This window comes from Heterodontus francisci, chromosome 13 (genome assembly GCF_036365525.1).
Source record: "Heterodontus francisci isolate sHetFra1 chromosome 13, sHetFra1.hap1, whole genome shotgun sequence".
Lineage (NCBI taxonomy): Eukaryota > Metazoa > Chordata > Chondrichthyes > Heterodontiformes > Heterodontidae > Heterodontus > Heterodontus francisci.
This window is the reverse complement of record NC_090383.1, coordinates 42327672-42342710: the sequence shown is the minus strand read 5'-3', so window position 1 is coordinate 42342710 and position 15039 is coordinate 42327672. Positions and strand designations below refer to the sequence as shown.

Here is a 15039-nt window from a genome sequence, read left to right as displayed (position 1 = left end):
TTCCACATCTCGTCATCCAAGGTTCCTTCACCCTATCATCCCTTCCCTGCCTCATCGGGACAAACCTATCCAGCAGTCGCAGCAAGTGCTCCCTAAACAACCTCCACATTTCTGTCGTGCATTACCTGTGTCGCTATCCTGCACTATTGCCTTATCTTTTCTAAATTTCCCTTCACCTGAACCCTCACCTCCACTATTTAGTTTAAAGCCCTCTCTACAACCTGAATTATACTATTTGCCAGGACACTGGTCTAAGCAAAGTTCAGGTGAATGCCATCCCAATGGTACTCTTTCCCCAGTACTGGTGCTAGCAGCCCATGAATCGAAACCCATTTCTCCCGTACCAATCTTTGATTCAGCTCTCTGATTTCACCCTATGTTATAACCTCCGCGAGACCGTTAATGATAAAAATTGAGATATGAACCCCCAGACCAATTAAAATAATTACACGACAGGATTTGACATTTTTAAGATTTTAATTATAACTAAAAGAAATCCCCAGTAGTCGTAGTATTTTATTTTATTTAGAGATACAGTACTGAAACAGGCTCTTGGCCCACCGAGTCTGTGCTGACCAACAACCACCCATTCATACTAACCCTACAATAATCCCATATTCCCTACCACCTACCTACACTCGGGGCAATTTACAACTGCCAATTTACCTATCACCTGCAAGTCTTTGGCGGTGGGAGGAAACCGGAGCACCCGGCGAAAACCCATGCAGTCACAGGGAGAACTTGCAAACTCCGCACAGACAGTACCCAGAATTGAACCCAGGTCCCTGGAGCTGTGAGGCTGCAGTGCTAACCACTGCGCCACTGTGCCACCCCATAGTGGTTGAAAACCCAAGTTATTTTCCTTACTTTAAAGGTATTTTCCTTACTTATTAAAATACTTGAAAACCTTACACCACACTTATACGTTACACAGTCCTTTTTGATGGTGAAATCCCCTACTGTTAAAAATCCCAAACTCCTCCCATTAGCAATGGGTTGGATTTCCCAGAAGTTTTTAAAAATTAATGTCCTCTTCGCTCACTTTTCCGAGCAATTCTGGCCTGGACGTCCATGAATAAGGCAATTTCCGGTGATTCTGCTTATCTTCTACTTCTCTGCTAACTTCAACTTTCAAAACAGGTTCAAGTCTTCGCAGCCTGCTCTCAGCCGCTGGGTTCCCTTCTTACAGCTGCCTTGAGGCCGCAACCGCTGGTTTCCTCTCTTACAACCTTCAAAAATCTTTTTTTTTAGCATTTTCAGAATCACTGACCCCTTTGTTTATGACCTGAAAGTCTGGGGGGGGTGAAACCTATTGTTCTTCAAGTATTACCCCTACAGTCTGTTTTTTTCAAAAATAATGTCTTTGTCCTGTCTTGTTCTTTAGCAGAGTCGATGTGCGGTCACCTGACCTTCCAGACTCTATCTTAAACTTTTAAAAGTCATAGTACAAAGAACAATGAACAGTACAGCACAGGACAGGCCATTCGGCCCTCCAAGCCTGCGCCGATCTTGATGCCTGTCTAAAATAAAACCTTCCGCACTTCCGGGGACTTCCCTCTATTCCCATCCTATTCATGTATTTGTCAAGATGCCTCTTAAACGTCGCTATCGTATCTGCTTCCACCACCTCCCCCGGCAGCAAGTTCCAGGCACTCGCCACCCTCTGTGTAAAGAACTTGCCTTGCACATCCCCTCTAAACTTTACCCCTCGCACCTTAAACCTATGCCCCCTAGTAACTGAATCTTCCACCCTGGGAAAAAGCTTCTGACTATCCACTCTGCCCATGCCGCTCATAACTCTGTAAACCTCTATCATGTTGCCCCTCCACCTCCGTCGTTCCAGTGAAATCAATCAGAGTTTATCCAACCTCTCCTCATAGCAATGCCCTCCAGACCAGGCAACATCCTGGTAAACCTCTTCTGTACCCTCTCCAAAGACTCCACGTCCTTCTGGTAGTGTGGCGACCAGAATTGCACACAATATTCTAAGTGTGGCCTAACTAAAGTTCTGTACAGCTGCAGCATGACTTGCCAATTTTTATACTCTATGCCCCGACCGATAAAGGCAAGCATGCCGTATGCCTTCTTGACTACCTTATCCACCAGCGTTGCCACTTTCAGTGACCTGTGGACCTGGACCCCAGTTCTCTCTGTGTGTCAATACTCCTAAGGGTTCTGCCATTTATTGTATACTTCCCACCTGCATTAGACCTTCCAAAATGCATTACCTCATATTTGTCCGGATTAAACTCCATCTGCCATTTCTCCGCCCAAGTCTCGAACCGATCTATATCCTGCTGTATCCTCTGACAATCCTCATCACTATCCGCAACTCCACCAACCTTTGTGTCGTCCGCAAACTTACTGATCAGACCAGCTACATTTTCCTCCAAATCATTTATATATACAACAAAGAGCAAAGGTCCCAGCACTGATCCCTGCGGAACACCACTAGTCACAGCCCTCCATTCAGAAAAGCACCCTTCCACTGCTACCCTCCGTCTTCTATGACTGAGCCAGTTCTGTATCCATCTTGCCAGCTCACCTCTGATCCCGTGTGACTTCACCTTTTGCACCAGTCTGCCATGAGGGACCTTGTCAAAGGCTTTACTGAAGTCCATATAGATAACATCCACTGCCCTTCCTTCATCAATCATCTTTGTCACTTCCTCAAAAAACTCAATCAAATTAGTGAGACACGACCTCCCCTTCACAAAACCATGCTGCCTCTGACTAATAAGTTCATTTGTTTCCAAATGGGAGTAAATCCTGTCCGGAAGAATCTTCTCCAATAATTTCCCTGCCACTGATGTAAGGCTCACCGGCCTATAATTTCCTGGATTATCCTTGCTACCCTTCTTAAACAAAGGAACAACATTGGCTATTCTCCAGTCGTCTGGGACCTCACCTGTAGCCAATGAGGATGCAAAGATTTCTGCAAAGGCCCCAGCAATTTCCTCCCTTGCCTCCCTCAGTATTCTGGGGTAGATCCCATCAGGCCCTGGGGACGTATCTACTTTAATGCTTTGCAAGACACACAACACCTCCTCCTTTTTGATAATGAGATGACTGAGACTATCTACACTCCCTTCCCTAGGCTCATCATCCACCAAGTCCTTCTCTTTGGTGAATACTGATGCAAAGTGCTCATTTAGTACCTCGCCCATTTCCTCTGGCTCCACACATAGATTCCCTTCTCTGTCCTTCAGTGGGCCAACCCTTTCCCTCGTTACTCTCTTGCTCTTTATATATATATATATAAAAAGCCTTGGGATTTTCCTTAATCCTGTTTGCCAATGACTTTTCATGACCCCTTTCAGCCCTCCTGACTCCTTGCTTGCAAGTTCCTTCCTACTGTCTTTATATTCCTCAAGGGATTCGTCTGTTCCTCGCAGTCCAGCCCTTACGAATGCTTCCTTTTTCTTTTTGACTAGACTCACAATATCCCGCGTTATCCAAGGTTCCCGAAACTTGCCAAACTTATCCTTCTTCCTCACAGGAACGTGCTGGTCCTGGATTCTAATCAACTGATGTTTGAAAGACTCCCACATGTCAGATGTTGATTTACCCTCAAACAGCTGCCCCCAATCTAAATTCTTCAGTTTCTGCCTAATATTGTTATAATTAGCCTTCCCCCAATTTAGCACCTTCACCCGAGGGCTACTCTTATCCTTATCCACAAGTACCTTAAAACTTATGGAATTATGGTCACTGTTCCCGAAATGCTCCCCTACTGAAACCTTGACCACCTGGCCGGGCTCATTCCCCAATACCAGGTCCACTATGGCCCCATCCCTAGTTGGACTATCTACAGACTGTTTCAAGAAGCCCTCCTGGATGCTCCTTCGAAATTCTGCCCCATCCAAGCCCCTAGCACTAAGTGAGTCCCAGTCAAGATAGGGGAAGTTAAAATCATCCACCACTACAACCCTGTTACCTTTACACCTTTCCAAAATCTGTCTACATATCTGCTCCTCTACCTCCCGCTGGCTGTTGGGAGGCCTGTAGTAAACCCCCAACATCGTGACTGCACCCTTCCTATTCCTGAGCTCCACCCATATTGCCTTGCTGCATGACCCCTCTGAGGTGTCCTCCCGCAGTACAGCTGCGATATTCTCCTTAACCAGTAATGCAACTCCCCCACCCCTTTTACATCCCCCTCTATCCCGCCTGAAGCTTCTAAATCCTGGAACATTTAGCTGCCAATCCTGTCCTTCCCTCAACCAAGTCTCTGTAATAGCAACAACATCATAGTTCCAAGTACTAATCCAAGCTCTAAGTTCATCTGCCTTACCTGTTATACTTCTCGCATTGAAACAAACGCACTTCAGACCACCAGTCCCGCTGTGCTCCGCAACATCTCCCTGCCTACTCTTCCTCTTAGTCCTACTGGCCTTATTTACCAGTTCCCCCTCATTTATTTTTCTTGCTGTCCTACTGCTCTGGTTCCCACCCCCCTGCCACACTATTTTAAACTCTCCCGAGTGACGCTAGCAAACCTCGCAGCCAGGATATCTGTGCACCTCCAGTTTAGATGCAACCCGTCCTTCTTGTCCAGGTCCCATCTGTCCCTGAAGAGATCCCAATGGTCCAGATATCTGAAACCCTCCCTTCTACACCAGCTTTTCAGCCACGTGTTTAGCTGCACTATCTTCCTATTTCTAGCCTCACTGGCACGTGGCACAGGGAGTAATCCAGAGATTACAACCCTAGAGGTCCTGTTTTTTAAACTTACTACCTAACTCCCTAAACTCCCCCTGCAGGACCTCATCACTCTTCCTGTCTATGTCATTGGTACCAATGTGTACCACAACCTCTGGCTGTTCACCCTCCCCCTTCAGAATGCCCCCTGTCCGTTCAAAGACATCCTTGACCCTGCCACCAGGGAGGCAACATCCCATCCTGGAGTCTCTTTCACGCCCACAGAAGCGCCTATCTGTGCCCCTGACTATAGAGTCCCCTATAACTATTGCTCTTTTGCGCTTTGTCCCTCCCTGCTGAACAACAGTGCCAGCTCATCAGAGTTTTGATGAAAGGTGACTGACCTGAAATGTTAACTCTGCTTCTCTCTCCACAGATGCTGCCAGACCTGCTGAGTACTTCCAGCATTTCTTGTTTTTACTTCAGATTTCCAGCATCTGCAGTATTTTGCTTTTATTCAGGATCCCCATACCTTCCTCACCTGTAGTCACACTCTCCTGTCCCTAAGAACGGACAAAATCTGAATTAACTAGCCTAAGGCATGTGACTGCCTCCTGGAATAAAGTGCCCAGGTAGCTTTCCCCTTCCTAGATGTATTGCAGTGTCCAAATCTTGGACTTCAGCTCATCAACTCTGAGCCGAAGTTGCTCAAGCTGCAGATACTTACTTCAGATGTGGTTGCACTGGATCACACTGGTGTCCACCAGCTCCCATATGCTACAGCTGCAACACATCACCTGCCCTGCTATCTCTATTGAGTTTTATTTAACGAATTGGGTTTCAAGTTTAGAAATATCACTGATAATTTGTAGTTACATTAAGTAGTTTTAACTAGTTAAATTTAATACAATACTTACATCTCCTCAGTACCAGTTTAAACTACTGCCACAGTTTAGAAAGGAAAAAACCCTTAAAACTCCCAAATCACCGACCTGCTCACCTAATAAATGCCTCTGGACATCAGCTCTCAGGCCTCACCATCTCTGGCTCCTTCCCTTGGATCACTGCTTGTTTTGTAGAGGATCAGACCAGCACCTCCGCTCTCACTGCACCAAATTCACACACTTACCAAATTCCCAAGTTAAACACTCTGCCTCGCAGGACTGACTCGTGCAGAACTTCGTCCTACTTACTTCGTGGATAAGCAAAACCTCTGTAATTATACGAGCTGGAATTCCACAGAACGGAGTCAGGCCCTGCTGACTAGGGAACCAGTTCTAACTAGCTACCTAATTAACAAACTGTGCAGCTGACACTAGCAGGCAGCTTGTTTACCACTGACTAAGATGGAAAGAAACTACAATTTAATGTTAAAATTATGCTAAATGCAAACATGACTAGATTTTAGAAAGAGAGTAACCCTTGAAATTCCCACATGTATCAAATTTCTGAGTTAAGCGCTCTGCCTCACAGTACTCAGCCAGTACAACTGCGTGCTATTTACTTAGTGTCGGAAAGAGAGGATGTGCTTGAGGCGGCAAGGACAGAATCCATTTGGTTGGAGTTGAGAAGCAAAAAGGGTAAGATTATGCGACTGGGGGTATTCTAAAGGCCTCCAAATAGTAAGAGAGGGACAGATGAGCAAATTTGCTGAGGAATCAGAGATGTGCAAGAACTATAGAATGGTGATATTGGGAGACTTTAAATACCCAAATATCAATTGGGATAAAGTTAGAGTAAAGCGAAAGGAGGGGGAGGAACTTGTGACAAGTGTTCAGAACTTTCTTGACCAGTATGTCCTTGGACCAACTAGGAAAAAGAGGCATTGCCGGATCTGGTGCTGGGAAATGAGATGGGTGAAATGTCTGTGGGATAACACTTGGGTAAGAGTGGTCATCATATCATAAGGTTTAGATTAGTAATGGAGGAGAACTTCTAAATTGGAAGCTAACTTCAATGGAATGACGAGGGATCTCGCCAGAGGACCGAAAATGGAATCAAAGATTGAAAGGAAAAACTGTAACAGAACAATGGGTGATCTTTAAGGTACAGGTGAGGTATATTCCAACAAGAAGGAAAGGCAGGGGAACCAAAGCCAGGGCTCTTTTGATGACAAGGGAAATAGGTAATATGATGAAACAAAAAAGCGGGTGTATGATGCATGTCAGATGAATTCCTCAAGCGAGAACTAAGCCAATTACGGTAAGTTGAGAGGGGAAGTAAAAAGGAAAATAAGACTGGCAAAAAGAGAATATGAGAATAGAATGGCATAAACCAAAAATCTTCTACTGGCATGTAAATAGCAAGTGGTGCAGTGGGTCCCATCAGGGACAAAGAGGGTGATGTATGCTGAGAGGCACAGGGCAAGGCTAGAATACATAATGAGTACTTTGTATCGGTGTTTACTAAGGAAGTGGAAATGGTAGAGGCATTGGATGGGGTGAAATTTGATAGGAAGGATGTGTAAAGAAAGTAGGAAGGAACTTAAGCAAGGAGTCAGGAGGGCTAAAAGGGGTCATGAAAAGTCATCGGCAAACAGGATTAAGGAGAATCCCAAGATTTTCTATACATAAGTAAAGAGCAAGAGGGTAAGCAGGAAAAGGGTTGTCCCACTCAAGGACAGAGGAGGGAATCTATGTGGGAGCCAGAGGACATGGGCGAGGTACTAAATGAGTACTTTGCATCAGTATTCACCAAAAAGAAGGACCTGGTGGATGATGAGTCGAGGGAAGGGAGTGTAGATAGTCTGGGTCATGTCGTTATCAAAGAGGAGGTGGTGTTGGACATCTTGCAAAGCATGAAGGTAGTTAAGTCCCCAGGGTCTGATGGGATCTACCCCAGAATACTGAGGAAGGCAAGGGAAGAAATTGCTGGAGCCATGACAGAAATCTTTGTATCCTCATTGGCTACAAGTGAGGTCCCAGAGGACTGGAGAATAGCCAATGTTGTTCCTTTGTTTAAGAAGGGTAGCAAGGATAATCCAGGAAATTATAGGCCAGTGAGCCTTACGTCAGTGGCAGGGAAATTATTGGAGAGGATTCTTCGGGACAGGATTTACTCCCATTTGGAAACAAACAAACTTATTAGCGAGAGGCAGCATGGTTTTGTGAAGGGGAGGTGGTGTCTCACTAACTTGATTTGAGTTTTTTGAAGAAGTGACGAAGATGATTGATGAAGGAAGGGCAGTGGATGATGTCCATATGGACTTCAGTAAAGGTCCTTCATGTCAGACTGGTACAAAAGGTGAAGTCACATGGGATCAGGGGTGAGCTGGCAAGATGGACACAGAACTGGCTCGGTCATAGAAGACAGAGGGTGCTTTTCTGAATGGAGGGCTGTGACTAGTGGTGTTCCGCAAGGATCAGTGCTGAGACCTTTGCTGTTTGTATTATATATAAATGATTTGGAGGAAATGGGCGAGGTACCAAATGAGTACTTTGCATCAGTATTCACCAAAGAGAAGGACCTGGTGGATGATGAATCTAGGAAAGGGAGTGTAGATAGTCTGGGTCATGTCGTCATCAAAAAGGAGGCATCAAGATTGGCGCAGTCTTGGAGGGCCGAATGGCCTGTTCCTGTGCTGTACTGTTCTTTGTTCTTTGAAAATGTAGCTGGTCTGATTAGTAAGTTTGTGGACGACACAAAGGTTGGTGGAGTTGCGGATAATGATGAGGATTGTCAGAGGATACAGCAGGATATAGATCGGTTGGAGACTTGGGCGGAGAAATGGCAGAAGGAGTTTACAAAGAACAAAAAATAGTACAGCACAGGAACATTTTTCCGGATTAAACTCCATCTGCCATTTCTCCGCCCAAGTCTCCAACCGATCTATATTCTGCTGTATCCTCTGACAATCCTCATCACTATCCGCAACTCCACCAACCTTTGTGTCATCTGCAAACTTAATCAGACCAGCTACATTTTCCTCCAAATCATTTATATATACTACAAAGAGCAAAGGTCCCAGCACTGATCCCTGCGGAACACCACTAGTCACATCCCTCCATTCAGAAAAGCACCCTTCCAGTGCTACCCTCTGTCTTCTATGACTGAGCCAGTTCTGTATCCATCTTGCCAGCTCACGTCTGATCCCGTGTGACTTCACCTTTTGTACCAGTCTGCCATGAGGGACCTTGTCAAAGGCTTTACTGAAGTCCATATAGATAACATCCACTGCCCTTCCTTCATCAATCATCTTTGTCACTTCCTCAAAAAGCTCAATCAAATTTAGGGCGGCACAGTGGCGCAGTGGTTAGCACCGCAGCCTCACAGCTCCAGCGACCCGGGTTCAATTCTGGGTACTGCCTGTGTGGAGTTTGCAAGTTCTCCCTGTGTCTGCGTGGGTTTTCTCCGGGTGCTCCGGTTTCCTCCCACAAGCCAGAAGACTTGCAGGTTGGTAGGTAAATTGGCCATTATAAATTGTCCCTAGCATAGGTAGGTGGTAGGGAAATATAGGGACAGGTGGGGATGTGGTAGGAATATGGGATTAGTGTAGGATTAATATAAATGGGTGGTTGATGGTCGGCACAGACTCGGTGGGCCGAAGGGCCTGTTTCAGTGCTGTATCTCTAAACTAAACTAAAAATTAGTGAGACAAATGTGAGGTAATGCATTTTGGAAGATCTAATACAAGTGGGAAGTATACAGTAAATGGCAGAACCCTTAGGAGTATTGACAGGCAGAGAGATCTGGGCGTACAGGTCCACAGGTCTCTGAAAGCGGCAACGTAGGTAGATAAGGTAGTCAAGAAGGCATACGACATGCTTGCCTTCATCGGTCGGGGCATAGAGTATAAAAATTGGCAAGTTATGCTGCAGCTGTACAGAATCTTAGTTGGGCCACACTTAGAATATTGCTTCCACTCTGGTCGCCACTCTACCAGAAGGATGTGTAGGTTTTGGAGAGGGTACAGAAGAGGTTTACCAGGATGTTGCCTGGTCTGGAGGGCATTAGCTATGAGAAGAGGTTGGATAAACTCGGATTGTTTTCACTGGAACGACGGAGGTGGAGGGGCGACATGATAGAGGTTTACAAAGTTATGAGCGCATGGACAGAGTGGATAGTCAGAAGCTTTTTCCCAGGGTGGAAGAGTCAGTTACTAGGGGACATCGGTTTAAGGTGCGTGGGGCAAAGTTTAGAGGGGATGTGCGAGGCAAGTTCTTTATACAGAGGGTGGTGAGTGCCTGGAAACTGCTGGCGGGGGAGGTGGTGGAAGCAGGTACGATAGCGACGTTTAAAAGGCATCTTGACAAATACGTGAATAGGATGGGAACAGAGGGATACGGTCCCCGGAAGTGCAGAAGGTTTTATTTTAGACAGGCATCAAGATTGGCGCAGGCTTGGAGGGCCGAATGGCCTATTCCTGAGATGTACCGTTCTTTGTAAAAAGACTGCCTATGCTTAGTGTGGATAGGACACTCGTCCGGATGGTTTGCATTCCAGTATGTTCAAGGAAATGGGAGTGAAGATAGCAGAAGGGCTTGCATAATGTTCCCTAAACATGAGGGAGGTGCCAGAGGATTGGAGAGTGGCAAATGTTTCAAGAATGTTATTCAAGAAATGCTGTAAGGACATTCCTAGTAACTACAGGCTGGTCAGTTTAACATCAGTGATGGGTAAGGTTTTAGAAACAATAATGCGGGGAGAAAAAAAAATCAACAGGCGCTTGAAAAGGTTTGAGTTAATTGAGGACAGCCAGCATGGATTTTTAAAAGACAGATCGTGCTTGACTAATCTCATTGAATTTTTTGATGAAGTAACAGAGAAGGTTGATGAAGGGATAACAATGAATGTTGGTCGAAATGGATTTTAAGGAAGCGTTTGACAAAGTACCACATAAAAGGCTGGTTAACAAAATTGAGGCTCATGGAATAGGAAGATCAGTGTCAGCTTGGATAAAAAATGGCTTAATAACAGGAAATTGTGGTAAATTGTTGTTTTTCAGAATGGAGGATGGTAGGACCACTGCTTTTTGCATATAAAGAAATGACTTGGATATTGGGATACAGAGTAACATTTCAAATTTGCCAATGATACCAAACTTGGAGTTGTGGCAGACAGTGAGGATTATACCAGTTGACTACAACAGGACATAGATAGGCTAGGAGACGGGGCAGACAAGTGGCAGATGGAATTTAATACAGACAAATGTGAGGTGATGCATTTTGGCAGAAGTGATAGGCGGAGGCAATATAGACTAAATGGCACAGTTCTGAAGAATGTACAAGGAAAAGAGGGACTTGAGGGTTCATGTGCATAGATCTTTGAAGGTGGCATGACATACTGAGAAAGTAGTTAGCAAATCGCATGGGATCTTCGACTTCTAAAATAGAGGTATTGTGTACAAAAGCAGGGAAGTTATGCTGACCTTTGTAAAGCTCTGGTTTGGCCACAACTAGAGTATTGCGTCCAGTTCTGGTCACCAAACTTTAGGAAGGATGTGAAGGTCATAGAGTCAAAGAGAGATACAGCACCAAAACAGGGCCTTCGGCCCAACGAGACGGTGCCGACCATCAACCACCCATTTATCCAATCCTACGTTAATCCCATTTCCCTCTCACATCCCCACCTTCCCTCAATTCCTTGGGAAGGTGCAAAGGAGATTTACCAGACTGGTTCCTGGGATGAGGTATTTTAGTTACAAGGTTAGGTTGAAGAAGCTGGGGTTATTCTTCTTGCAGCAAAGGAGATTGAGGTGAGATTTGATAGAGATGTACAAGATTATGACAGGTTTAGATAAAGTAGACAAAGAACAGCTGTTTCCATTAGCTTATGGGACAGAGATTTAAGGTTTTGGACAAGAGATATAGAGGAGTGTGAGGAAGAACTTCATTACGCAGCAAGTGGTAATGACCAGGAACTCGCCGCCTGTGAGGAAGGTGGAAGTGGAGACGATGAATGATTTCAAAAGGACATTGGATATGCACTTGAGGGAAATAAACTTGCAGGCCTATGGGGGTACAGCAGGAGAACCGAACTGATTAGTTTCCTCTACAGAGAGCCGGCATGGACTCAATGCATCGAATGGCCTCCTTCTGTGCTGCAATAACTCTAATACAACAGCAATGGACAACATTTTAAAATGGTAGTCAACAGATTCACGGGGTGTAGTTAATACAGAAGAGGTCTGCAACAAAATACAGGAATACATTAATAAACCTGCATGTAATTGACAAATTAACTTCAATATATATTCATTTTGGTGGGAAGAATGAGGAGGTCACATACTGCTTGGAAATAAATATCTAAATGGGGGCAAAGGAACAGAGCCATCTGGAGATACAGATATATATACAGATCAGTAAAGGTAGTGACGCAGGTTAATAAGATCATCAAATAAACAAACAGTTCATTTCTAGAGGCAAAGAATTGAAAAGCAGAGAAGTTGTCTTAAACATGCATAGAACCTTAGTTAGACCACACTTCAACAGTTCTTGTCTCCATATTATAAAAAGGAAATTTAGAGATACCAGAGAAAGTGTGATACCAGAATCAAGAGATTATACCTATCGGAAAAGATTGAACAGGATGGTGCTCTTTTCTCAAGAGGAGGTTGACCTGATAGAGATCTACAAGATTTTCCAAAGGTTTGATAGGGTAGAAGTAGAGATCTTGTTTCCATTTGCAAGTGAGACTAGAACTCAGGGCCATAAATATAAGATAGTCACTAATAAATGCAATAGGGAATTCAGGAGAAACTGCTTTACCCAGAGAGTGCTTAGAAAGAGGAACTTGCTACCACAGGGAGTAGTTGAGGCAAATAGCATAGATGCATTCAAAAGGAAGCACTTCAATAAGCACATCAGGGAGAAAGGTATAGAAGAATATGCTGATCAGTTTAGATGAAAAAGGGGTTTGAGGAGGCTCATTTGGAGCAGAAACCTGGACCTGTTGAGCCACATGTACTTGAAATATTTTGTAATAACTTGTAATGTTGTTAAAGGATAATGTGATCATCCTATCCAGTAATATCTTAAAGTTACAGCACATTCGAATCGAGATGTTTCAGCTATTCACTATTCGTGGAGACTTGTTATAATAGGGTGTTGCACGCAGGGTTGAATAATATTCATCAACTATTTGTGCTTTATGAGGTTGACAACATCATTCAAACACTTCTGAGATAACCATTTTAACTACTCTCACGCTCTTCTGTACAAGATACTGGACCCTGAGTACACATTTCAATGGTGTTACCAACCTTGTATATCTGGCAGATACTTCTGGTATTGATCCACTTCACTGCTAAAAATAGCAAAGGCCAGTCTCTTCAGAAGCATTGCTCGCTGTTCTAGTTCTGCCTCACGACTCGCAAACAGGTTGAGTGAGCTGCTTTGTGCCAGTGCAACTCGAGCTGTGAGAGTCAAAACCACAATCAGGCCAGGTGAATGCCTCGGATGCAAGTCCCTGCACTAATCTTTACTCAGGCATTTATTTCAGTCTCAGATCTATTAAATTGTACCATTTCACAAACTAAAACAAGCTAAAGATTATTAACTTTCATCAACCTCCCAATTCTGATGAAAGGTTATGGTTGAAATGTTAACTTTGTTTCTCGCTCCGCAGATGCTGCCTGGCCAGCTGAATATTTAGCATTTTCTGTTTTGATTTCATCAACCTATTGTGCACTTCACTAACACGTACAGTGCCGCTCTCTTAAGAACGTAAGAACTAGGAGCAGGAGTAGGCCATTCAGCCCCTTGAGCCTGCTCTGCCATTCAATACGATCATAGCTGATCTCATCTCAGCCTCAACTCCACTTTTTGCCCGTTCTCCATTACCCTTCAACCCATTCTTTCTTTGGCCTCCTTGTCTCGAGAGACAATGGGTAAGCGCCTAGAGGTGGTCAGTGGTGTCAGTCGCTGTGAGGCAACTATGGAGTGACCTCTCCATGGCGCATGCCTGGGCGTATGTATGGAGGTTGAGAGTTGCCCAAGCGTCAAAACCCCCCTCTCGGCCTTTCTGGTGGGGTCCAAAGGAGTGCAGAGCACGACGTTTGGCACCGGTATGGCTGCAGGAACTGCCGGAAACATGCCAAAGGTGACACATGACCGCCTACGGGGTTCCACTCCGGATTTTCTGTTAGGGTTTACTCCCTTAGCCGTGGTCTCTCCCGAGACGCCCACAAGGCAGCTGTTCATTTGACAAATAAAACAAGTTAGGGTTATACCCTCATAACCAAAAAATACTTGCTGCAGTCAGGTGGGAGTTGAACAGTGCAAACCACCCTCACCAGGTGGCCGTAACCAATTGGGGGCTTGTCTGGGATCTGAACTGCCAGACAAACGGGAAATTTGGAAAACGGGAGGGAAAATTGACCTCTAAATTGTGGAAGGGTAAACAAACAGGTTTTCTTGTACTCTTCTGTTTTCCTCTACAGTGCTAGGAACAAAAGAAATGGCCACATTTAATGCTAAGGAGTTTGTGCAGCAGGGAGAGATATCCCATGATACAAACATACGAACACGAATTATGAGAAGTAGGCCATTCGACCCCTCTAGCCTGCTCCGCCTTTCAAGAAGATCATGGCTGATGTGTGTGTGTCTGGAATTCCACACTCCCATCTACCCACGATAACCTTTGATTCCCTTGCCTAACAAGAATCTATCTACCCCCACCTTAAAATTATTCAATGACCCTGCCTCCACCACCTTCTGAGGTAGAGTGCTCCAAAGTCGCACAACCCTCAGAGAAAAAATTTCTCCTCATCTCTGTCTTAAAAGGGCAACCCATTACTAATTAAAAATCTGTCTGTCTCCTCCTTAAATTTACTCAATGTCCCGGCATCCACTGCACTCTGGGATAGTGAATTCCACAAACTCACAACCCATTGAGGGAAGTAATTTCTCCTCATCTCTGTTTTAAATCTGCTACCCCTTTACTAAAACTATGACCTCTCATTCTAGATTGCCCCACCAGAAGAAACATCCTCTCTACGTCTACTTTGTCAATCCCCTTAATCATTTTATCTACCTCAATTAGATCTCCTCTCATTCTTCTAAACTCTAGAGAGTAAAAGTCTAAACTGCTCAATCTCTCTTCTTAAGACAAACCTCTCATATTTTATATTTAGAGATACAGCACTGAAACAGGCCCTTCAGCCCACCGAGTCTGTGCCGACCATCAACCACCCATTTATACTAATCCAACATTAATCTCATATTCCTACCACATCCCGACCATCCCTCAATTCCCCTACCTATACTAAGGGCAATTGATAATGGCCAATTTACCTATCAACCTGCAAGTCTTTGGCTGTGGAAGGAAACCAGAGCACCCGGCGAAAACCCACACGATCACAGGGAGAACTTGCAAACTCTGCACAGGCAGTACCCAGAATCGAACCCAGGTCGCTGGAGCTGTGAGGCTGCGGTGCTAACCACTGCGCCGCCCATCTCT

General features: G+C 44.8%; 1 protein-coding gene across 10 annotated transcripts in view; it reads right to left on the bottom strand.

Annotated features, from left to right (window-relative positions):
• The window catches only part of dop1a (DOP1 leucine zipper like protein A), a 555441-nt gene that overhangs the window by 55709 nt on the left and 484693 nt on the right, over positions 1 to 15039 (bottom strand). For 9 of the 10 annotated variants that reach the window (XM_068044706.1, XM_068044707.1, XM_068044701.1 and 6 more), the window contains one exon: positions 12842 to 12994. The exons of the other annotated variant lie outside the window; for it this stretch is intronic. In XM_068044706.1, the coding sequence (XP_067900807.1) occupies positions 12842 to 12994 (153 nt within the window). The remainder of the gene's footprint in view (positions 1 to 12841; positions 12995 to 15039) is intronic. 10 annotated transcript variants of the gene reach the window in all.